The 26,141-nt window shown below is 41.7% G+C and overlaps 1 protein-coding gene across 1 annotated transcript in view; it reads left to right on the top strand.

Annotated features, from left to right (window-relative positions):
• IRX6 (iroquois homeobox 6) overlaps window positions 1-25,845 on the top strand; it is a 168,251-nt gene extending 142,406 nt beyond the window's left edge. The window contains exons 4-5 of the mRNA XM_077458105.1: window positions 17,240-17,544; window positions 23,338-25,845. Coding sequence (XP_077314231.1) covers window positions 17,240-17,544; window positions 23,338-23,936 — 904 coding nt within the window. The 3' untranslated portion in view covers window positions 23,937-25,845. The remainder of the gene's footprint in view (window positions 1-17,239; window positions 17,545-23,337) is intronic.
• Window positions 25,846-26,141: the final 296 nt, after the last annotated feature.

Here is a 26,141-nt window from a genome sequence, read left to right as displayed (position 1 = left end):
GTGCAGTGATAGACATGTCTGCTAGTGCAGTAAATGGTGTGGATACTGCGTCACCCGCTAGACCTTGTAAGAAGGAAGGGCCAGATATGGACATGGCAAAAGCAGAGATTCTGCAGAGAGGTACAAGTTTGTGTACCCGGAGACGCTCTCAAATATAGAATGGAGAGGAAAAAAAATGGTGACATGGAAAAGTGTGAGCTGGCAAAGATTGATACTGGTGAAAATAGGTCATGCGTTGTTCAATGTCAATTGTTAGGACAATTGCCCACAGAGATTTGGACAACAGGTGAAGTGAAGCCTTATGAAGATCCCATAGGGGATACCTGCTCACCTGTGTGTTGTCCCTCCTTGGGCCTGGCCCTAACAAATCCCGAGCAAGAAAGAACTGACAGTATTGGTAATTGGAGAAATGGTGGTGTATTCCTGAATGTTAGTTTAAATAATGGCCTTGATATGAACATGAATAATTTCTTGGAAAATGAGTGTGATACACAGACGTTAAGCTCTGGGGAGTTGGTGGTCAAGGGTAAAGGCAAAGGAGTTGGTAAACCCAAGAGACCTGTTGTGATGGGGAACACAGGTACCAGTGAGGGAAAAGGTAGTTTCTCATCGGGTGTAGTGTCTGAAGCAGGTTCCCTACGGAATCTGGAAACAGAGTTGAAAGGAAGTAGGCTGTGGATACAGAACTGTAGGACCCCGTTGCGATCCAGGTTAAGGCGTGCCTGGAAGCACACCCGGAAAAAAGGTTGGGCCTACGTGGCTGACAGCCAGCACAGAGGTGTCCCAACCATCATGATGGGTGCTGGTGTTCCTCACTCCGGATCGAAACAAAGGGGGGGGGGGGGGATATGTGACAGAGCGAGGCTCTGTCCCTATGAAATAGGAGGAAAAAGGGATCTCCAACCCTGTGTCTGGGTCTTGATGATAACGAGCAGGGTGTGTGCCCAGCTGCACACAGGCCATATAATGAAGGGCTGTTGGGAGTAGAGTGTGAGGGATGGTGGAGTGGAGTAGCTTGCTGCTGTGCATGTCCAAAGCTGTGTGCGTTGAAGGGTTGAAGCTGTGTGCGTCCAAGGAGTCCAAAGCTGTGTGTTGAAGGGCTTGAAGCTGTGTGTGTCCAAGGAGCCTAAGACTGTGTGTATCCAAGCAGCTCGTTTGAGGGGCAAGTACCTATAGCAGCACTACTGCTGAAGAGTAGCCAGGTGGGCTAGCATTTTTCATTTGGATTGTGTGTATTATTTAATTTAAGATTGGACCCCTGCGTGGGATTCCTGGATGGACTATTTTGTTTTTCCTTTTAATAAACGTGGGCTACCAGGCCCTTAACTATAAACGCCTGCCTGATGTGGACTAAAAAATGCCTCTAACCACTTGAGCTAAACACCCCAATGTCACAATATATATAGATAGATAGATAGACATTCACAAATTTGTTAGGAGGCTTAGCATTAAAAGATACATGATGGGTAATTCCAACATTACTAATAGAAATAATACAGGTACTGTGGCTACACAGGTTATTCATTCAGGGTTGCCAAATGCCTCCCTTTTCAACCCCCCAGAGACACTTGCACCATCTTTGAGAGTATTTAGGGATGTGTTATTGAGGGACCTTGACCAAATGGAGGTAAAGAAAGCTAAAATGAATAAATCATTGCAGGAAGGTTTAGACTCACTTTGCAATAGGAAGGACCTTGTTATTAGGCCAGCAGACAAAGGGGGGGGAGGGGAGGGCATTGTGGTGTTGGATATGAAAGACTACACAGCAGAAATTAATAGCATTGTGAATGATGACAGCACTAATATTGTGTTGCCCTCTGACCCTAAGATGCAGTATACAAAGGACTTTGAAAGAATAGTAGCTGGTGGTCGGGAAGCTGGCATCCTTTAATTCTAAGGAGAGCCTATATCTAATTCCTAGGGTGCCACGTACTCCAATCCCACGTACTCCCATCCTATATTTACCCAAATTACATAAGAATCCAGTCTGCCCCCCTGGACGACCCTTTGTGAGTGGGATTGATTCTATTACGTCCCGGGTGGGCAGATACATATATTCTTATTTACAGCCTTTGGTCTGCAGGATGCCTTCCTATATCAAAGTTTAAAGGCATATCATTAATCTGTTGACTGGCATTTCTGCTAAACATGGTATATGGATGGTAACGGAGGATGTTACCTCCTTATATACAATTATCCCGCACAACTTATGGTTTGAAGCAGTTCAGGTATATTTGGATAGAGATTCTGGCCTCCAGAAAGAACAGGTGACTTTCTTTATGGTATTCCTTAAATTTTCAGCCTCTCATAACTACTTCTGGTTTAATAACCAATTTTACAGACAGATTACGGGGGGTAGCTATGGGGGGCTAAATATGCCCCTAGTCTGACCAACTTATTCATGGCCAGGTGGGAGAAGGATGTCATCTATGCCCAAAACATACCACAATTGCTCCTGTGCACTACGTACATAGATGATGTCCTCCTCCTATGGGATGGCCAGAGTTGTGACCTGTAGAATTTTATGGAGTCTCTCAATAACATCCAAAGGGGGATACAACTTAACTATGAGATGAGCCAAGTGGGGATCCATTTTTTGGATCTCAACATTTCAGTGAGTGATGATAAGTTTGTCACCTCTACTTATTTTAAGGTGAACGATAGGAACTCTTTCATCCCCACTGACAGCTGGCATCACACCCCCTGGCTTAGGTCAATCCCTAAAAGCCAATGTATGAGACTGAGGCATAACTGCTCAGACCTAGATGAGTTTCTCACTTCCAGGTTCCTTGAAAAGGGATACCAACAGGACTTCCTGTCCGGTACTTTGGATGTTGTCAAAAAAATGAATAGGGCAGAGTTGTTAGTTGAAAGAGGCCCATGGGGAGATGATGTTCAGGGAAGTGTCCCCTTTGTAACTTCATATTCTTTGCAACATAGGAGTATAAAAAAAATTAGTGAATAAACATTGGCACATAGTCAGCAGCGATTCTGTACTAAAAAGTGTTGTGCCCGAAAAACCTAAAGTAGTGTTTAGCAGTGTTCCCTCTTTGAAAAACCAACTGGCACCCAATGTTATTGACCCACCTGTAAGAAGTAGAATTTTTTTTGATCAACTATCAGGATATTTTAAATGTGGAAGATGTAGGGTGTGTTCCCTCAATTCATGTTCTAGAAGACGCACCACCACGTTTACCTGTACAGCCACAGGGGTCAATCATGTTATTAAGCCATGTGTCACTTGCTCCTCAAGTGGGGTGGTGGTCTACATGTTGCAGTGCCCATGTGGGCTGCAACATGTGAGATGGACCAAACGCCCACTACAGGTACGGCTTAATGAACACATCACAAATATACTGACAGGGTTCCTGAAACATTCTGTATCTAAACACTACTTATTGGAACACAATAAGGATCCCTTAAAAACCCTGTTCCTTGGTATTGACAGATTCAAGCCCCACTGGCGAAGGAGCTCGTTAGTGAGAGAAATATCTAAACTTGAAATGACCTGGATTCACCATTTGAAATCCTATGCCCCGTATGGATTAAACATAGATACTGATGTTTTTATAGATATTACCTAATTTTGTAACGTTAACCTTTTGTATTATTTGATCTATGAAATATATATGTAAACTCGATCTGAGACGCAGGAGTTGCTTACTTATTGTGACCCTAGATTTATGATTATATGTATACCCCAAAGGAGAGGACCTATGGGATTTGTTGTTTTTTTTATTTTTATATTTTTTCTATCATTTTCCATACACATAGCACTTCAACAATGTCTGCACAGATTATCATAAACAGAATATGGGTAGATTAGCAAATTTTTTCACAGGGTACCATCTATGCAAAGTGGCATAAATTTAATATTTAAAGTTTATAAATAATGGTATTTTTATGAATAATTAAATATAATTGTTTATTACGTATTCACTATAAAATTTGTGTTTACCACTATGGGGTTATTATTTAGATGGGCGTTAATTTATCAATGAATTAATTTATTATATAAATAATTTTCAGCATAATTTAGTATCAGCTATTAATTTCATTATTATCATTATTAGCACTATTGACATTGTAATTAATATTCACATAATTCTGATTTCTAATATTTTGATAATGAGATGTAGAAATATGCTAATTTCAGTAATTTTATTAATTGGTTTCGGATTATTAAACGTTTTTTGGTAGGCATTTAAATGGGGAAAATGAATTATTATTTCTGGTCCCCATCTTTATTGCAATCTTTTTTGTTGGTTATTTTATATGTAATTTTTAATAATGAAGGGATGTACATTGCTGCTAGGGTCCTATTATATTAATTGGCAGGGATACTGGGGGAATTATACAATATTTTGGTGATAAATTGCTGTTTGTATTGTTTACATTGCTAAATAAAGTTGGTATGTCCATAACCAAAATGGAGCTGTTAGCTGGACCTTAGCGTCTCAGAACGAGGTCTGGGTTATAAATGGTGGTGCGTCGCTGCGTCACCCATTCCCCATTGACAATGTTATCTATGACGAAACTCGTCTGGGAAATCACGCAGTGACGCCACTATGCTACACAAGGGGAGGACGGGCTCCCAAAAAATTACGACCGGCTTTTTGTTTTGTCTTATCCATGCGATTAATGCAAGTTTTCTTGTATGTGCAATCATTCTTTATTCTTAATAAAATGTATAAACAGTTTTTTACACTATGGCCGGCTTCCCTTCTTTTTGAGTCACTATGAGTGGAAATATCTAGCTGATGCTCAGAGTGCGACATCTTGGATATCTAAGTGACATTTAGAGGTCCTGTCCCAGGGTGATTCCTAGTTCCTGGCCTAAGTCTTTGGAGTCATATTTAAATGCTCTTTACGCTTTGCCGTCTGGTAAGCACATTTATATCTCGCCGGTCTGGCATCTGTTCACTTTTTATGTGTGGAATCACCGTGGTGTCTCAATAAGATTAACCAGAGAGGACTTTGTTTAAGTATTATTTTCTTTTGTAACCCCTTTTTTTCAATCTTGCAATTGAATGGTCATCATATAGTCATCTTTAGCAGTTAATATTTAACTGATGTGGACAGTAAGTGTATATGAAACAATTAGTTACAACTTTTCCTTTGTGGATTTTATGATTGCACAAAACAATTGTTTACACTCCTTCCAGTAACTATTTTAGTTGGCGCAGCTCTCCAGTTTTGTGCTTTTATTCTGTGTGTATCCCATTTTGAGCTGCAGCCTGTTGATTCATTTAGTATAATTATTTGTTTATTTATTCATTTTTCTTTAATTTTTTGACAAGCGCATTTTTTTTTTTTTCCCCTAAACTGTGATTTGTGCCCAAAGCGTGTCTGCTGGAAAGACAGCTCCTGTACCGCGTAATTGTATGCAAAAAGGAAATGAGGAGTCAAAAGGGATGTAAATCTTCTGTAATAAAGAAGAGAATAACCGTCCAGGTGCCTTGCCTAGATATGAGGAACCAGCTCCTCTATCAAAAGTGATTCCTCAAGGACGATCAACTCCAAGGTGAGGAAGACCCGAGCTTTGTAAATATGTCTGAATAGCAGCCACCTTGGTAGGGTCGCCTATAGAAGGCTCTGCAAGTGGAAGATTGTAGAGAGAGGAGTAATATCTTTGGAATATCTTAGCTATTTTCTCCTTTGTGTGAGCCTTGTTTTGAACTTCGTCCAGTATTTCGGGAATAAATGGGTGAGCCCATTGATCTCTCAGGGCTCTGGCCATAAGATTGCCATATTTGTTACTATGTTCATAGAAAGATTGTTTGTATTTGGCAAGCGTGGCTTTCGCTCTATCCATTGCAAGAGAGCGTAGTTGATCTCTCAGAACTGTAAGATCTGCTAAAATGTCTAGTTTCTTGATCCTCCCAACTATATCTAAAATTTGTTTGGCCTATTATTTTTTAAGGCGTGAGCCAATTTTAATCAGAATGCCCCCGGATGTTTCCCTTATGTGCCTCCCAGACCATCATAGGTGTGCTGTCTTGTTTCGTGGAGACTTTGTCAATGACCGAAGGTGATTGAATTAGTAAATCATTAAGTTTCCACATGCAAGGTTTGGGGGCCAGAGACCACAGGTCAACGTCCACCATAACTGGGGCATGGTCCGAAAAAGTAATCGGACCAATGGAAGCTGATGTAACTTTAGACAAGGGAGATTGGGGAAGCAAAAAAAGGTTGATCCTAGTGTAAGATTCATGTGAGTGTGAATAGAAGATATAATCTCGGCGGTCTGGATGAAGAATGTGCCACATGTCCACAAGATGGAAAGCTCTTCTTTAAGTGTTTCAGTGCTGCATAGGACATGTGGGAAGCATTACAAGAGGCATCCAGTGCAAGATCTGTTGTGAAATGCATGTCTCCATCCACTATCACCACGCTCAGTATTGCAAGGACCGGATCTAAAAAGGTAATCTGGTTTGAGTTGGGAAAAAAAAGGATGGAGAGAGTGACTATTGAGTCCCCAACCATCCCTTTGACGAGTGCAACCCTGTGCATCACACCTTTGGTCCCAGAACGACCAGGAAGTTAAATTATGAATCAGTATGCAAACTCCCCTTGATTTGGAATCAGGAGAACGACCATGATAAGCCGTTGGAAAAGAACAGTCATGAAATGTATGCATTTTATCAGCATGAAAGTGTGTCTCTTGAAGGAAACAGTAATGGGCTTGCATATGTTTCAGACTGGAGAGAAGCACAGAGTGTTTTTCTGGGGTGTTCAGCCCTTTAATGTTAACCAAGGCGAGTCAGATTGGCCCTGGTTTGCCTGAGGCCATGGCTAAGGATAGCAGATGAGTGGGGGGGGGGGAACTCTTGCCTTTTTAAAGGGTTTACAGAAGATATTTTCCCTTTTACTTTTTCCCATTTTCATTGCCTTGAGCCACATAAGACACAGCTCCATCAATTCTGTGTGGACCTTGAGATATAAAATCCACCTAGATTGGTCATCACCTTGATCTCTCATTAGCCTAACATCACCTTCAAGATCTCTTCATTCAAAGTGAAAGGCCTCAACATTCTGGCCAAGAGGAGCATGACATGGAAAGAAACTTGCCAAGAAAACAAATTTCTCATCACTTCGTCCACCATCTTTCAAACATCACAATTTCCCTTGTGTTTATTTTTCTAATGCCCCTAAGAAAAAGAGGGGAGTGGATATTGCGGTGAAAGATTCTGTCTCCTTTAAACAGTCAGATGTTCTTTCTGATGATTTGATTACATACATAATATTGATTGGTGGGATTAATAATGTCATGTACATCCTAGTCAATTTTTACCTCCCTAATGTAAAACATCAGTTTTCTCAACAAACTATGGAAAAAGTTGACAATGTGGAGATTTTAATGCTATTCCTAATAAGGAATTAGACTTTGCCACCTCATCTTCACTTTGTAGACTTAGGGCTACACATACACTAATTGTATTTCTACATCCTACATGTTCGACATGTGGAGGTGCCAGCACTCCTCAGAAAGAGTTTGTACATACTTTTTGTACATAATTAGTGCTCTAGAATTGATCTGTTTCTGGTGAAAAAATTCTTTATTCAAAATGTGAGAAAATCTGAAATATATACCATCACTTGGTCTGATCATGCTCCTGTCGGTTGTTGATTCTTTCACATTATGGAACACCCACAAAGCCTACATCAGAGGAATTCTCATTCAATTAAGCTCTGAGGTGTGGAGGCAGCGGTCTCTCAGTCCTCACCTCTAACTTTGGGATAAACTATGTAACACCAGACAAGAACTCTGGTCCTTACTAATATCCCAACACGATCCCCCTATCAGGGCTTAAGAAAGCCAATAATTATAGATACGGTCAAAGACAAAATCACCAAACAGAAGATCGCATACATCACGGACCCCTCTACTGTTAAAAAAATGTATAACCCTAAAGAAATGGCTGATGCTTTCAGTGTCTACTATGGCTCACTATATAATTTACAAAATTACTCCAGCACTTCTCAACCAACTGAAATAATTTCTAAATTTCTTGCTTCAATTTCTTTGCCTGTAATCCAAAGAGGATCTGAACTGCCCTAATGCCCCCTTTTTTCCATCCCAGAAATAGAAACACTTATAAAGCAACTTCCCCACAATAAATCTCACTACTAAATATATATGTGAAAATGTATGCCAAATTATTGGCAAATAGGTTGGCAAAATTTCTACCATCCTTGGTGCAACAAGACCACGTAGGTTCTGTGCCCAGCCTTCAGGCTCCTGATGCTACCAGGAGAATGATAAACCTCATCCATCTGGTGGAAAAACTGGAGAGGCCTTCTCTGCTCCTTGCTTTGGAGGAAGAGAAGACATTTGATAGGATCCACTGGGGCTATCTTTCCAGGGTACTCGATAAATTCGGTATTAGTAGTTAGAGATGGCCTTGCGGTTCGCCCGGTGGTCAGTTCGCGATTTGCCAAACCTGGCGGCCTTCTGGCGCTGTTCGCGGTGGCCATATTTGTTTGCATTGTGAAGAACTTTAACCCATGACACATCCATCATGGGGTACAGGACAGCCAATTGAGACATTTCAGCACATGGACATACCCCCTACCTTATAAATAGACCGGATCTGGCGGCCATTTTACATTCTGTCTTTTGTCAGTGTAGGGAAAGGATCAGTTTAATCACTAGCTATTACTATTAGGTCCACAAAAGTCCTTTTAAGGACTGGTATACGTGTACAGTATATAGGGTTATAATACACCTATAATATACTTTCTTTCAAATATAGAAAGTATATTATGGTGCACTGATGTGCTGCTGACCGATTCTGCAGCTGTCTTTTATCAGTGTAGGGAGGGACAGTTTGGTGTTTGAAGCAGGGACAGTCTGCAAATCACTAGCTACTAGGTCCACAAAGGTCCTTTTAAGGACTGGTATAGGTGTACAGTATGTAGGGTTGTACATTTATAATATACTTACTTTCAAATATAGAAAGCATATTATACTTGACTGCTATGCTGCTGAGCTGAGTGCTGACCGATTCTGCAGCTGTCTTTTATCAGTGTAGGGACTGAGGGACAGTTTGGTGTTTTGAAGCAGGGACAGTCTGCAAATCACTAGCTACTAGGTCCACAAAGGACCCCGGCACATGGCTCCGCAGTGTGGGCTTTTTTTAACGTGTTCGCTGCTGACAATAGTGTTGTCATCTGCAGCCTTTGCAGTCAACGCATAAGTCGTGGTAAGCCCAACAATCACCTAGGGAAGACCACCTTAAGAAGGCACATGAGCTGCCATCACCGAGCCCAGTGGGAGCAACAGAACCCACAAAGCCACACCCCAGGCTCTCACCGTCCAGCCTCATCTTCTACCTCTCCTTCTCCTCTCTCCTCACAATTGTCCTCCACCTTCCAGCATGCCGTCCTCACGTTTTTCTGCAAAAAAGCAGGCTTCCGTGGGCCAAATGTTCGAAAAAATTATGATGCCGGATAACCCTCTTGCCCAACAGTTGATGGCTGGCTTGTCAGAACTGATAGCCCTCCAACTACTGCCATATAAACTGGTGGACTCGGAGGCCTTTCAAAAATTTGTGGCCATTGGAACACCACAATGGAAGGTCCCAGGAAGGAAGTATTTCTCACAGAAGTGTATCCCAGAGCTATATGGCCATGTTCAGTGGCAAGTGAATGTATCTCTGGCACACAGTGTCGGTGCCAAGATACATCTGACCACAGACACATGGTCTAGCAAACACGGGCAGGGAAGGTATATATCTTTTACTGCCCACTGGGTGAACCTTCTGACGGCCGTCAAGCATGTAACCCGTGTAGATTTGGTTTTAGCGCTACGGATTGCATGCAGGCCTGGCTCATCTTCTTCTCCTCCTACTCCATCCTCCACCCTCTCCTCCTCAGATGACTCCTCCTTTTCCGCTGCTAGCTTCTCTTACGCTGCGCCGCCCAAGATCCCCAGAACCTATTCGACATGCCAGGTGAGACATTGCCATGCTGTACTGCGTCTGTTGTGCCTGGAAGCCAAGAGCCACACTGGCCCATCACTCCTTTCAGCTTTGCGTTCACAGGCAGATCAGTGGCTAACACCGCTCAATTTGACAGTTGGTAAAGTGGTGTGTGACAACGGTGCCAATCTGCTTAGCGCATTGAAACAGGGCAAAATTACACACATGCCATGCATGGCACACGTCTTAAACTTGGTCGTGCAGCGATTCGTTGTCAAATACCCTGGGGTCCAGGACATCTTGCAGCAGGCAAGGAAAATCTCGGCCCATTTCAGAAGATCTTACACGGCCATGGCTCGCCTTGCTGACATTCAGCGGCGACACAATCTGCAGGTCAGACGTCTTATTTGCGATTGCGATTTGATGAGATCACCAAACTGGTCAGTCACAGCCATGGCGCCATCAGTGACATGGTACCTTATGCCTTCTTTATGGAGCGTGCATTGCGTTGTGCCATTGATCAAGCCATGGAGGAGCAGGAGCAGGAAGATGAGGAAGTCGCAATGCTGGATGAATTCCCAGGGGGGGGAGCTACTGTATCTGAGACAAGTCAACAACAGGAGTCTGAAGAGGAGTCAGGAGGATGGTGCCGGGGCGGATGAGGAGGAGCAAGAAGAGCATGCTTTAAACCTTTCTGGGATCCCTGTTGTTGAGTGGATGGGGAGAGGAGAACAAGGAGGACGACATTATCTTGGATGATGAGCAGGAGCCAGGCCACCACACTGTTTCCAGTTTAGTGCAAATGAGGGCCTTCATGCTCCAGTGTTTTAACAGGGACCCCCGTATAAAAAGCATAAAGGTCAAGGACCAGTACTGGGCGGCAACGTACTTAGACCATGGTACAAACACAAAAATGGAGGAAATGTTACCACCATCACAGAAGGCTGTCAGAATGGAGCACTTACATGCCTTGCTTTAAGAAATGCTGCATTCTGCTTTTGCGTGCACTGGCAGAAGAGGAATTCCCACTCCCAGAGAAAGAGTTGCAGGTACCAATCCAACAGCGACTGCAAGAAGAGGACGGTTTGAAGATGTGTTGGTGACTTCTGATATGAGGTCATTCTTTCAGCTGACCCATCGACAGGTTTCATCCAGATCCAGCATCAGGGAACGCCTAGACCGACAGGTGTCCGACTACATCGGGTTAACGGCCGATGTGGATGCTCTGAGAAGCAATGAACCCCTGGACTACTGGGTGGGCAGGCTTGACCTCTGGCCAGAGCTTACCCAATTTGCAATGGAACTGTTGGCTTGCCCCTCATCCAGTGTCCTGTCCGAAAGGACGTTCAGCGCTGCAGGGGGGATCGTGACCGATAAGTGCACTCGCCTAGCTCACGACAGTGTTGACTACCTCACATTTATAAAAATGAATAAGGCATGGATCTCAACACATGTGACCAGTAGACCATGTATATGCATAACTCTATAAACTATTTATTTAATCGAGCACACAGACCTTTTTTCTACCTTTGGCTCACTTCCTTGTACAAAAAAAGCACGCCGTACTATATGCCCGTACCCTCCTGTTTGAAGAGGTTGAGTGGTGTCATATTTTTGGATCCCGCAGCGAGTTGCTGGTGCCAGTACTCTCTATCTTGGGGCTGGTGTCAGTGCTCTCTCTCTATCTTGGGGCTGGTGTCAGTGCTCTCTCTCTATCTTGGGGCTGGTGTCAGTGCTCTCTCTCTATCTTGGGGCTGGTGTCAGTGCTCTCTATCACGGTGCTGGTGTCAGTGCTCTCTATCACGGTGCTGGTGTCAGTGCTCTCTATCACGGTGCTGGTGTCAGTGCTCTCTATCACGGTGCTGGTGTCAGTGCTCTCTATCACGGTGCTGGTGTCAGTGCTCTATATCACGGTGCTGGTGTCAGCGCTCTATATCACGGTGCTGGTGTCAGCGCTCTCTATCACGTTGCTGGTGTCAGTGCTCTATATCTCGGTGCCAGGGGTGGACTGACCACTCATGGGGCCCCCTGGCAGTAGGAGATTATGGGGCCCCCAGGTAATCAGACATTATGGGGCCACGCAGTATACACAAACACACAGTATACACAGACATGTTTCTATTGGCTGAAAAGGTACTGGAGAGGTGGGACAGCTATAATCTCTGGATTTTTAGACCAAAAGGATGTAAAAACAAAACAAACAAAAAAACAAAAAAAAAACAGATTTTTACATACTTTCCATGGTTTTACTGAGGCTGGCAACTTTGATGGGGCCCCCTAGTGGCACGGGGCCCTCGTGCAGTGCACGAGTGGCCCAATGGTCAGTCCACCCCTGCTCGGTGCTGGTGTCAGTGCCCTCTATCACTGTGCTGGTGTCAGTGCTCTCTATCACAGTGCTGGTGTGGTGTCAGCGCTCTCTATCTCGGTGCTGGTGTCAGTGCTCTCTATCACAGTGCTGATGTCAGTGCTCTATCTCTATGTCGGTGCTGGTGTCAGGGCTCTCTCTCTATCTTGGTGCTGGTGTGGTGTCAGTGCTCTCTATCTCGGTGCTGGTGTGGTCTCAATGCTCTCTATCACTGTGCTGATGTCAGTGCTCTCTATCTTGGCGCTGGTGTCAGTGCTCAGTCTCTATCGCGGTGCTGGTTTCAGACAGTGAGGGAGATAGCAGCGGAGAAGCCAATCAGCGGGTGGTGCCAGCACCATGGCTGAGGATCAGCACTGGACTGGCACCTCTGGACCACCACAGTGGAGCCCTGCACAGGTGGGGGTAAGGGCCGGGCAGAGGGAGGGGCTCAAGCAAAGGTTGGTACACTGGGACACAGGCACAGGACTGTGCTGCCCTAACTGTGGCACTGATCATCTCCTGCACCCCCTTTAAAGCCTGCCCTGACCTTGCCTCTCCTCCATGGCCTTCATGTGCTCCTGAATTGTCAAAATTTAACAGATAGAAAAAGAATGCTTGTTGTTGTCAATCCCAGATTCACTTAATACTTTTGTTATGTCAGTGTCCATGTTGTGGGACTATGTGTGCACAGCTGGTTAGTATTTTGTGGCTGAAAATATGACCCGAAGGTTTTTAAGGTTCGCCTGCCATTAAAGTAAATGGGGTCCACCGTGAACCTTGCAGTTCACGAACTTTTGGCCGGTTCGCGTTCGCGAAACGTCCCGTCGGAAGTTCGTTCATCACTATTAATAGTCAAATACACTTGGCTATTTTAGCATTGTATTTCCATCCTTCCACCTTCATTTTTGTCGAAGGTATATTATTAAAGCGTTCAACATAAGCAATGGCACATGTCACGGTTGCTCCCTTTCACTGCTGATTTTTGCATTGCTTATGGAGCCACTGGCGGAGAAAATCAGAACTCACCCTGTCATTCAAGGAATAATTTCCAAAGGTTGACAACACACCATCACGTTGTTTGTGGATGACGTGAAACTGTCATTGTCCTATCCGGTTCATTCACTCCCAGTTGTCAATGACATCCTAGATCAATTTAATAAAGTTTTGTGTTATAAACTAGATGCTTCAAAATCCAATATTTTAGGCCAGAGTGTGAACCATGCCACCAAACTGATGCTAAAGACTGGTTTTCTCTTTCAATGTGTCCCTAACTATTTACAATACCTGGGCATCAGGATAACTGCCAGTACAGCTGATTTATATAAAACACATTTATTACCGACACACAAGAGCAACTATCCCACATAAGGGGATTCTTTTTCTCTTTTTGGTCTGGAAGATTAGCTGCATTTACTAAAAATTTACAAAAAATACTATATTATATTAGAACATTACCCATTTCCATTCTGTCACTCTCTTCCACCATGCAATCTATACTATCGAAATTTGTCTGGGCGAACAGTAATGTACGTTGCTCATGAACAACCTTGATGAAACACAGTGAGGGGCATGGGTTTTCCCAACTTTAGGCTGGGTTCACATTAGTGTCAGGAGACAGTGACTGGCTCTCAATGGAGCTGGTTCAAACAGCTCCGGGACGTCTGCAGAGCAGATTGCACAGGGTTCCCGTGCATCTTCTGGTCCATTTTATGTCCAATTTGGGCCTGATTCGTCTGTGGAACAGGGATGCACTGGACACCTTCACTTTACACCTGCCCTTGACACCTGCTATGAGCCACGCTGCACAGCAGTGTGAACCCAGCCTAAAAGATTATTACACAGTGTCCCTATTAGATCAGCTTAGATATTGGTTCCTTCCTTCACATTTGAAACATTGGAGTACCCTGGAGGCCAACTAGACCATATATCCAGCATAGACTATACATTTTCTATGCTTGATGCCTGGTGGGAGCTCAAGCCTCAGTGTGACACCTCTGCCAAATGTGAAACGATCCCTATCCCTCTCAACTGTTTAAAAGTTTTGACTCCAGTTATAATTTTTACACAATGTGGATCGATAAAGGTCTCCATTTTGTCGGGGATGTCATGAGTGATAATTTGATGGCCTTGCTCAAGACTATTCCTTACCCAAGGAAGAACTTTACACTTATACTAGACTACTTCACCTGATAAAGAGCCAAAATGTATCTTCAATAACCATTCCATCAAAAGCTTGGTCATATTGGAATTCAAAGCCATCACATTATTTTATGGCCTGCTTTTTGCCAAATTCACATTTGCTAAACATTCACATTTCTCCAAATGGGAAAGGGATACTAACCGCTCATTTTCTCTCAATGGGTGAAAGCAATTCACTTTAACTACCAATTTTCAAAATGCTCTAACTATTGGGAGATGGCACAAAAACTCCATTGCAATGGTATTTTACCCCATACCTAATAGCAAAAATTGCCTTTGATGTTACCAATGACTGTTGGAAAGGGTGCAGAAATACTGGCACTCTGCTTCATATTATATGGTCCTCCCTTCCTCTCTGTAGTTTTTGGGCCAAAGTTTTTAAACTACTCTGCCGAATCACAGGACTCATAATTAAACCCAATATTGAGCAGGTCGTTCTTTGCATTAACATTTCTGATATACCCACCTAACTATGCCTAACCTTTATGCAGGTGCTACCTGTCACTACAACAGCAATCCTGAAAAAATGGAAAACAAACAAAATTCCTGGTGAGGGAGGTAATCAAACAAGTTAATGAAATATACAAATTTGAACAAATTATGGCTTATAAAGATGGTAGACCTGCCCAGTTTGAATCTCAATGGCAACCCTGGCATTCTGCATCCCCTTTCTTTAGCAATGTCCCATAAGATCCTGTACCTTTTCTCTGCTTACTATAAAGTGACCCGATGGTGCACAAATGTTGTATTAAGTTCTGTTCTGCAACGATCTCTGCTTTCCTTTCTATGTTTTAACCTCTATTGTTTGTATTTGTTCTTGACAACATTAACCACTTCAGCCCCAGAAGATTTGTCCCCCTAATGACCAGGCCATTTTTTGTGATATGGCACACAATTGCACGGCCATGCGATGCTGTACCCAAACAAAATTGATGTCCTTTTTTCCCCAAAAATAGAGCTTTCTTTTGGTGGTATTTGATCATCTCTTCGGTTTTTATTGTTTGTGCTATAAACAAAAAACATTTTGCTATAATAAATATCATTTTTTTTTTAAACACATTTCTTCCTTAGTTTAGGCCGATATGTATTCTTATACATATTTTTGGTAAAAAAAAATCTCAATAAATGTATATTGATTGGTTTGAGCAAGTTATTGGTTTGCTAGTTATTGGTTTGCGCTAGTTATAGCATCTACAAAATAGGGGATATATTTATGGCATTTTTATTATAAATATTTTTTTTTTCACTAGTAATGGCAGTGATCGGTGATTTTTATCAGGCCTGTTCTGAGTTAAATCTGTGCTGTTAAACCCTATATGGTCTTGGCCACCATGCTGCAGCTCAGTCTCAAGGTCTTAGCAATCTTCTTATAGCCTAGGCCAGTGATGGCAAACCTTGGCACCCCAGATGTTTTGGAACTACATTTCCCATGATGCTCCTGCACTTTGCAGTGTAGTGGAGCATCATGGAAAATGTAGTTCCAAAACATCTGGGGTGCCAAGGTTCGACATCACTGGCCTAGGCCATCTTCATGTAGAGCAACAATTCTTTTTTTCAGATCCTCAGAGTTCTTCATGAGGTGCCATGTTAAACTTTCAGTGACCAGTATGAGAGAGTAAGAGCAATAACACCAAATTTAACACATCTGCTGCCCATTCACACCAGAGACCTTGCAACACTAACAGGTCAAATGCCACTGGGGAGAGAAAATGGCTTTTGTTGCCAGCAGTTTAGACATTAATGGCTGTGTGTTGAGTTATTTTGAGGGGACAGCAAATGTGCACTGTTTTACAAGCTGTACACTCACTACTTTACATTGTAGCAAAGTGTAATTTCTTGTGTTGTCACGTGATAGATATAAAAAAAATGTTTACAAAAACGTGAGGGGTGTACTCACTTTTGTGAGATATGTACATCATGGTGAAGTGGGCTAAAGGAATAAAAAAATTAGTTTACTGAACAAGTGTGAAGCACACTATAGCCTTCTTAAAACAAAGGGTATCTGCATGTCTCATTTTTCATGTTATAATAGTGGGCATAATTGTACAAATTAATTATTTTAGTTTCAGGCCAACTGTGCATCGAAAATTCCTGTTTATAGCACAGAAAATGCAGATCGCCTGGTTTAGGCATATGGACAATCAGCAATGCAGTGTAATAGAAACCAGCTTCTACTTAAAGTGATTGTAAAAAAACTTTTTTTGTTTTTTTTTTAAATAGCAAACATGTCATACTTACCTTTTACTGTGCAGCTCATTTTGCACAGAGTGGCCTCGAACATCCTCTTCTGGGGTCCCCTGGTGGATCTGGTGGCTCCTCCCCGCATCAGATAAGCCAGTAGGAGAAGCTCTCTCCTGAGGGGATTACCTTGCGGGCGCACTCCCGAGTCCAGCACTTGCATCCACAGACAAAAATGCCAGACTCGCCCCCCCCCCCCCCGATGCCGGAGTAATTGGATTTGATTGACAGCAGTGGGAACCAATGGCTATGCTGCTATCAATCTATCCAATCAAGAGCAAGCACCCCGTGGAGAGAGGGACAGCACATCCCCACCGAGGAGATGAAGGTGCTCAGGTAAGTAAAACGGGGGGGGGGGGGGGGGCTGGGTGGCAGGTGACTGCCAGGTATTTTTTCACCTTAATGCATAAAAAAGTGTTATTTTGAACAAACCTTTTTTTTTTCAGTTATACATAGCTTGTATAATAATAATACCTTGTGTAATTTTTTATTTATTTTTTGTCTGTGCTTATTGTGATTCATTATCTGTGGAAAGGTTTGGAGCACTGGATTTCACAGTCTCTGCCAGAAGGAAAAATGCAACTAGAGAGAATACAAGTACACTTAAAACCTGGTTATATGAGCATAGGAAGAATCCTTACCCAACAAAGGGAGAGAAGATAATGCTGGCAATTATAACAAAGATGACCCTTACTCAAGTGTCCACCTGGTTTGCTAATGCAAGAAGGAGGTTGAAAAAGGAGAATAAGATGACTTGGTCACCTAAAAGCAAATCTGGTGAAGAAAGGACAGAAGAAAAACCAGGTGAAGAAAAAAATAATATTGACATTGATGATCCAGGTAACTATAACTTTATTAAGGTTAGCATTCTTAATACAACATATAACTGGCTAGTTCATGTTCTGTTCTATCAAATGTATGTGCTGTTCAACACCTATAACTTTAGAATTACTATTAAAGTAAACCTGGAAATCCTAAGCAACTCAAACTGAGCATATGATAAAAAAAAAATAATGCATAAACAGAGGTTACTGTCAATAAAAGCCACATATCAAAACAATGAATACATCCAAATATACATAGCTTAGGTTAATTTAGAACCTGAGGATCAGCCTCTATCATCATCACCAGGCCATTTCCAGTTTTCAGTGCTGTGATAGCTTGACTGACAATTACAACATTAACACTGTACTTCTTTTGGTGGCATTTAGTAATATTTATTTCTTGGTTTTTGGATTTTCTACTATACTTACTTTCTGGTAAAATGAAAATGCCAGAATAGTATGAAAATCCCCAAAACAACCCTTTTATGGAAGATCCATAAATGGAACACCCCCAGGGTGATCATTTTTTGCCCCCATTTTTTGGAAATGAAGAAACATTAATGTACAGAAGGGGGGGGGTTGAACATGGAGCTTGAGAATGGTGCACCAGATACATTAATGTACAAGTCCTACACAGAGGAAAGAGGGAGTAAAGGGGTTGATATGCTGGTCATATACAGTGATAACATGACCTTTCATTAAGGTTCAGATGTTCAGGATTTTGGTTATTGTACAGGTCACAGGGACACAAAATTCAGATAGTTTGCATAGGAGAGGAGGGGGCATGAAAGGATTAACAGAAATGATTTCTGTGTCACTGAAACAGAATTAATGAATCTGCAGCTGCAAATCCATTCATTCTGCCCCCATTCACAATTACACTATCTTTCTCTTTCCCCTGTTGTAAGGTGGGGCTTTTTTATTTCAGCATATATCTATATGTCTCAATTCTCCTGGTTGTTTTGACATGTGGTCCTTACTGACGGTAGTGCTGATACTGATAAACAAAGTAATAAACAATAGATGGTAATAGTGATAATAATAGTACAACATGATAATAACATGAATATCATAAAGTGTCATAATAAAACTCCAAAGTTCACCGCAGCAGGGTTGAATAAAAGCATATGTAGCATAATGCCTGCAGGACCGAGGTCTTTGTGCACCAATTAGGATAATGTATAGTAACGTCAGAATCTGCATGTATTCAAAAGAAGCACGGCATATGATAGCTCTACGCACGTTTCATGGCCTTTGTACCACTCATCAGGAGCAGAGCATGTGTTCAATCTATAATAAAGAGTAATATGATATTCAGAAGTAAGGTAAAGTAAATGAAAAATAAAAATAGTAATAAAAACACATGATAAAGGGTGGGGTAAACAAGTCACCCACACCTAATACATGCTTACTCACTTAGGTGAGTGCACTGATGGTCTAGTAGGTGGGTGCCGCAAGCCGTCCAATATACACCCCCAACCGGGAGCCGTGGTGGGTAACTCAATGGAGATAGCCACAAAAGGCCGCAGCACAAGCAGGCATAGAGTCACCGCAAGGCACTTCTATAGAGAGAGTGAAAAATTAGAACCATTAGGAGATTTACGAGATGTGGAGAGAGTGAAGGAATAAGAAAGAAATAAGAAATTCCTTCTAAAATGGATTTTGATTTGTTTATTACTTGTAGGGTAGTTATGTATTTCAAAATGCAAATTAGATATAGGTTAGATATAAAAATGATTTAAACCTCATTGAATTCCCTAAAGCTGCATTCAGCCAATGCAGTGGTAATATTAGCCGCAATGAGTGTAATTAAATAAAACAAATAAAATAAAATCATTCTAGTAGCACTCCTCTTTCATTCCAACATCAAGTGATAGGGTGTGAGCAAAGTCCTTGCACTCTTAAAGTCAGCAGAATGTCTCTAAGGTATTAATTGTTCATATGATAAATGTTAACATCCACTCCTGTTAGGTGACTCCAAACACCAAAGTACACCAAATGGACACCGCTCCCTTTTTGACACCGCACTCAACAAAGGTAATTAGCTTGAATAGCAGAATTCTCCCAAACACATTTGTTGTTCAATCAATGGCTGGTATTCTCCATCATAACTAACACCATTCAGTGTAATTAAGTACTGTATGTATCAGGATGTACATTCTGTACAAATCTTCACTGCAGGGTTGCCCCTTCCTCTTCCTGCTTTTGAACTCCAGGTGCTATGGAAGTTAACAGATTCAGGTCTTGGGTTCAGCTGCATTAAAAATAATCCGACAAAGACATGCCCACTCCTGCCCTCTCCTCCATTGAGAAATGTTCTTTTACTAATTACACTGTTTGTAACTCCATAAACAAAAGTAGATAAAAGTGTGTCTCTTAAATCAGTGTGTAGTCTGAACATCTGTGAAGATGGAGGACCAGAGCGCAGCTCCCACCATGGCTGCTATACCAGAGCCGCTGCAGCCAGGCACAGGGGAAGAACCTCCGCTGTGGGCCACAGAAAACACCACTGGATGATGTGCTGCCAGGACATGTGTAGATGCAAGAGAATGTGTAAGGAGGTAGGTCCTAGCCTCTGAAATGCATTTCATGGTTACATAGTAGGTAAGGTTGAATAAAGACAACAGTCCATCAAGTTCAACCTGTGTTGATGTGTGTGTGTGTGTGTGTGTGTGTGTGTGTGTGTGTGTGTGTTTGCGTGTGTGTAAAAAATCATTGTCCATATCTTGTTTTCTCCAAGATGCACATCCAAGAGTATTTTAAAACTATCCATACTTTCTGCTGACACCACCGATTGTGGAAGAGAGTTACACATCCTTACCACACTGACAGTAAAAAGAGTAGTTACAGTCTGGGTGAGAAAAAAATTAAAAGCCAGCAACTACAAATACTGTAGCTGCTGATTTTTAATATATGGACACTTACTTGTCCAGAGAGCCGGACAGGGAAACAGGAAGTGATACCTTGTAGCTTCACAGCCTGTTTCCTACTGTGCATTTGTGAGTCACGCTGCACTTTCTGAATGTTACCGTTATCTTTTGGGACACACACAGGTCCCAGAAGGGGGAAAGAGGAAGAAAAAAAAAAACAGTGGAAGTGCGTACATCGCTGCGGCCCTGTGGGATGGAAGTCCCAAAGAAAATAGGTGTGGTTTCCTTTTCAAAGGAGTTCAATTTTTGTCTGGAACTTCACTTTTAATTTAGTTGCCCTTCTCTGCACTCGCCTCAATTCCAGCACATCCTACCTGAGGATTGATGATCAGAACTGGATGGAATACTCCAGATGCGGCCTAACCAGAGTTTTATAAAGTGGCAGGATTATCTTTTTATCTCCGGAGTAAATCCCCTTTTTAATACATGCTAATATTTATAGCAGTATACGTTATATTTCCTGACAGAGCTTGCGACTACACATTTCCTGGCAATGTGAGCACATCATTCAGTGGTGTTTTCGGTGCCCCACAGCAGCGGTTCTTTGCTTGTCTATAATGCCTGGCTGCAGCAGCTCTGATATAGCAGCCGCAGAGGGAGCTGGACTCTGGCCTGCCATCTGTACAGATGTCCGGACTGCACACTGATTTAGGAAACACACTTCTATCTACTTTTGTTTATGGTGGGTGTTCCAGGAAGTGTAATTAGTGAAAGAAAATTTCTCAATGGAGGAGAAGACAGGAGTGGGCATACCCATTGCGGATTATCTTTTGTGCAGCTGAACCCAAGACCTGAATCTGTTAACTCCCACAACTTCTGAAGTTCAAAAGCAGGAAGAGGACGGGGCAGCCCTGCAGTGAAGATTTGTACAAAATGCAGCAGTCTGAACATTCTGGTGTATACAGTACTTAATTACAACAAATATTATTTGCTATGACCAAGAATACCAGCCATTGGTGGATCAAAAAATGTGATTGAGAGAATTTTGCTATTCAAGTAAATAATTTTTGGTGAGTTTGGGGTCAAAAAAGAGTGGTGTCCACCATTCTGCTCACTTTAAGAGTGCAAGGACTTTATGACTTGATCACTTGATGAGAAATGTGGCTGGAATGAAAATGGTGGAGCGCTACTAGAGTGATTTTATTTTTATATTTTTATTACACTCATTGTGACTAATATTTTTTTTTATACATATAGTAGTAGCTGCCCACCAAAGGTAAAAATTATCTGTTCAACATATCCTACTGGAGCGCATAGTATTACTGTATATACAGGGTGCATAAAAATCAATAATTTGAAGAAAAAATAATGTTTTTATTCGATTATTTTTGATTTTTATCGAATTTATTTTAGTAAAATGCTTTTGGAATAAAAATCTATCTAAAGATAATTTTATTTTTAGGATACATTAATAATTTTGTTTATTCAGCATGAAATTGAGCTTAGTTATATAGTATGAGGCTGTATATTCTGCAATATTTAATTTTTTATTAAACTCATTCAATAAATCCAAGCTCGGCAAGCTGAGATAACATACACTGCATTCATGCATTCACACAGTTTCACAGTAACCATGAGATAGAACAAAGTTCAGGAATATTCCTTTATCCCATTGTTTTGCAAATCTATGGAAACTGCAAACTGTATGATTGAATCGTTTCTGATATTGCTGTTTTACTAGCCTGACAGCTTATTATTCTAAATAGGAAACCTTAATTTTGTTTGCAAATAATAAAGAATCGAACTACCAGCTAGAATGAGTCCTTATATTTAAGGAGTACCTGTCATTTCAGATCCATCATGGTAGCGCCTGTTAGCGGGCATCCACTCAGCTGCTGCAGCCACATCCTTCACCTTGTTGTGTCACTGCTGCATTACCAGCTGTCCCATGAAAGTGAATAGGACTGTCGGTGAGTCAACAGCAGGTCAGAGGGGAAGCCGCTGCGGGACAGAGATGACAGTTGCTCTTTCAAAATTATGATTTAAATCGAGTTGATTTAAATCAAGACTTTTTACTAGTGATTTAAATCATGATTGTGTGTAAGCTTGTCTTGTTGTGAACAACTATGCAGTGGTAATACATCAATGTTGACATGTTATTGTGCATCAAAGCATGTTAAATTATGGCAGTCCATTCATATGGAATAGGCTGTTAGTGAACCATAGCACACTAACATACCTGCTTAAGCCTTTCCATTTTTAATGCAGCACACCAGAGACACAATGGGGGTTATTTACTAAAGGAAAATCCATTTTGCACTGCAAGTGCACTTGAAAGTGCACTTGGAAGTAAAGTTGCTTTAGATCCCAGGAGGACATGAAAGGAAAATAAAAAACAGCATTTTAACTTGCATATGATTGAATGATAAAATCAGCAGAGCTTCCACTCATTTCAGATTTACCCCTCAGATTTAGAGCAACTGCACTTTCAAGTGCACTTGCAGTGCAAAGTGGATTTGCCTTTCGTAAATAACCCCCAATATGTACACTATGGTGCATTGTAGTCTGCATGCATTATATTGCCCACTACATTAAAATGAAAAGCACCACACTGCGCTATTATGGTTTGCATTTAACTGCAACCTGCATATGTAAATGGGTACTAAAGACTTTTCTGTGAATAGCTAATGTTTCAAAGGGTCCAAACTCCTGACTTTACATCCAAGCAAAACAGATTTTGTACATACATGCTGAAAGTGGGAAATCTATTTGAAGGACCTTGATTATATTGGCATTGTGAATCCAGTATCTTTGTCCATAATTCCTATATTTATTTTAGAAGTTGTGGATATCACATATGTAAAATAATTCTGTTTACCAAAATCTACTTAGTAATTACATGCTTTTAGTTTACCTCTAAAATAACCTTTGTATTCCAGATGAAAAAATTTTCAAATGTGAAAAATACTTAAGACAACGGAAATTAAGTAATACAGAAGAACAGTTTAACAGTTTAGAGACTGACACCAAACGTGATCTAAGCCGTCCTGCTGATACAAAACCTATTTCTTACATATCAGAGATTAATGAATGTTACTTGACACCAAATGGCAAAGGCCTCAATCATTTATGCAGCAATGACAACAAAGAATCACAATTGGGAATTACGGAGGAGAAAAACAATCTTCATTGTTTTGGCAAAACTGCTGTCAGCTGTGAAAATGAAAAAACCCAATCCATTATTTGGTCTTTGGCTGATACAGTAGATGCAAGCATTACTGAGGATATTGAAAGCAATGATAACAGATCAGGTAACCAAGACTGTCTCTTTGTTAGAGGACTGCGTGCTCATGGGTTGTCCTTGCACAGTAAAAAAACTCCAACTCATAGAGAATACTATTTTGATGAAAGTTCTCAATCAGCAAAGATCTTCAGTACTTCATCATTTAACCTACACTCTTTTCAACATGGCTTTCCAAACCCAGTGTGTGGAGAAACATATGAATATTCTTCAGTTGAAGGTATTACACCTTGTTAGCCTGCAAAAAAAAGATAATCGTTCATTTGAAAGAGCAATTGCATCCATGGGCTGTAACTTTCAAGATCTGTTTTATGCAAAACCATTACTAATTCATTGCTGTGATTGTAAATGTTGTTACACCGGTGTTCTATATGACTCAGAAAACCTGCAAAATAGCAGTAGTTATTAGCAACAAGGAGAATAATCCACCAATGAAATTAAAAAAACACAATTTACATATTAATAAAATCCAACTGATACTACATATAGGAATGGGCAAGGTAATGGGGAATAGGCAAATTAAAGAGTTGTCCCAACATTACAAAAATGTAAACAGGAGTTTTAACATCTACCTGCTGGGCTGTCTTCACTTGAGCTGCTATTACAAAGGAAAAAAAACACACACACACATCCACTGTACAAAACCTATGTCAAATGTCAGTAGGAAAACACTCTTTATCTTACTTTCCTAACCACAGGTAAAGCGATACTAAAGCCTTGTTTTTTGATTTTTTTTTATGTTGGGCTTACTGTTACCTCACCTGCTCACTGTGTCCGTCTTTGGGGTCCCATTGTAGAGTGGATTAAAGAATGTTAGCTCCGACACTTAGTCCTTTTTTCCAAAGATTTATTTGAAAGAAACATGAAGTTTTGCAATCGAGGGTTAAGGGGAGTTCAGGTACCTTGTAATTGCGGGTTAGAGGTATCTTCTTAATCCAGAGGACAAACAGCTTCCACAGGCTGGATCTAGCAACCACCGGATAGGCCTCTTTCACTGACCTAGCAGCCGGTGAGATGCTCGCATAAAGTCTCTGCCACAGACTTGTCAGTATAACGGAATCATTGTGCAATCCTCTGCCACAGGAAAGTACAACCAGCAACTTGTTGAGAAATTAAAGAGTTGTCACATCGTGCCAGTTTCTGTCAGCCAGTCCGGAAATACTGTGTGATAGGTGACCCAGGATACATCCTCCAACTGTGTCTCCAGGCTCGTCTAGAGATACCAGCCTTATTGCTCGGTCCTCTCCTGAAAAAGTCCTCCTCTGGATCCTCCAGGCACTTGGTTTTTCCCCGCAGGCAAGACAGCACAGGACCACCCCTGGATTGGTAGGTCCCAAGACTTTTGGGCCCACCCTTTCAGTTACAAGGCCTTGGGCCAGCCAGCCCCGAGACATAGAGACAAACAGCACGTACCTCAGGCCAGGATGGCGGGATAACGAAACCCAAAAATATAGCACCTGTACCTTAAGTACCCATACCCAGAATGCACAGCAGGTGAACCACTCCCACTGGGCTATTTTTGAGTAAAAGTGGTACCCAATACATTCAGCCTGTTGCATTTTCAACACTTACCGGTGGTGATAATGACACCCCCAGCCAAGTGGAAACTAGCACAACCCAGCTGAACTGGTACAGAAACCATAACTTTGACATAATTAGTCTGAGTCAAACTGCAGCTTCAGACAAACTTAAATTTACAAAAACAATAGCGTCTGCTCATTAGGAGCAGGGCACTACATAAATAACAAACATGTTATACTTACCTGCTCTGTGCATTGGTTTTGCACAGAGCAGCCTGGATCCTCCTTTTCTCAGGGCCAACAACTGTGATCCTGGCCCTTCCCTTTTGCCGGTTGCTTGCTGTGAGGGCATCCAAGTAGATGTGCTCCCGACCCTCCATTTCCTGATAGGCTTACTGGCTGTGATTGGCTTCCATTGCTGCCAAAAGCCAATCAGGAGTGTGAGTCCCCAGAGAGGCCAGGCTCCCATGGACATTGCTGGATCAAGAGGGGGCTCAGGTAAGTATTATAGGAGGTGGGGGGGGGGCTGCTACACACAGAAGATTTTTTGTTTGTTTTTTAAATATAACACTTTATCTGGGCATATACATTAAAACAGAATAAAAGCAACTCTACAGTTAACCATCCATAGTTTCCTGTGTATGTGATCTTAAGATCAAAATGCGAAGGTTGATATGTTTCGCGAGGAACCCTGCTGCATCAGGACCTGAGATCATGCAGCTTCTAAAAGGACATATGAAGCAATTATAACCCGAGATTGGAGAGCAATGCTTAGGTAAACAATCTAGATAATAGATTGAACTCACCCACGTTAAATGGTGTCAGCTAGTCCATGAACCAATGTGCCCCAGTGTAAGTAAATGTGGTGCACAGGTCAACATATCTACCAGGAATGCATAGTATACTTATTAGAGGCGAGTAT

The sequence above is a fragment of the Lithobates pipiens genome, unplaced genomic scaffold (genome assembly GCF_037356315.1).
Source record: "Lithobates pipiens isolate NorthernLeopardFrog02 unplaced genomic scaffold, aLitPip1_a1.2 Scaffold_10, whole genome shotgun sequence".
NCBI classification, from domain to species: domain Eukaryota; kingdom Metazoa; phylum Chordata; class Amphibia; order Anura; family Ranidae; genus Lithobates; species Lithobates pipiens.
Note: the sequence above shows the minus strand (reverse complement) of the source record. Positions and strands in the feature narration are given on the sequence as shown.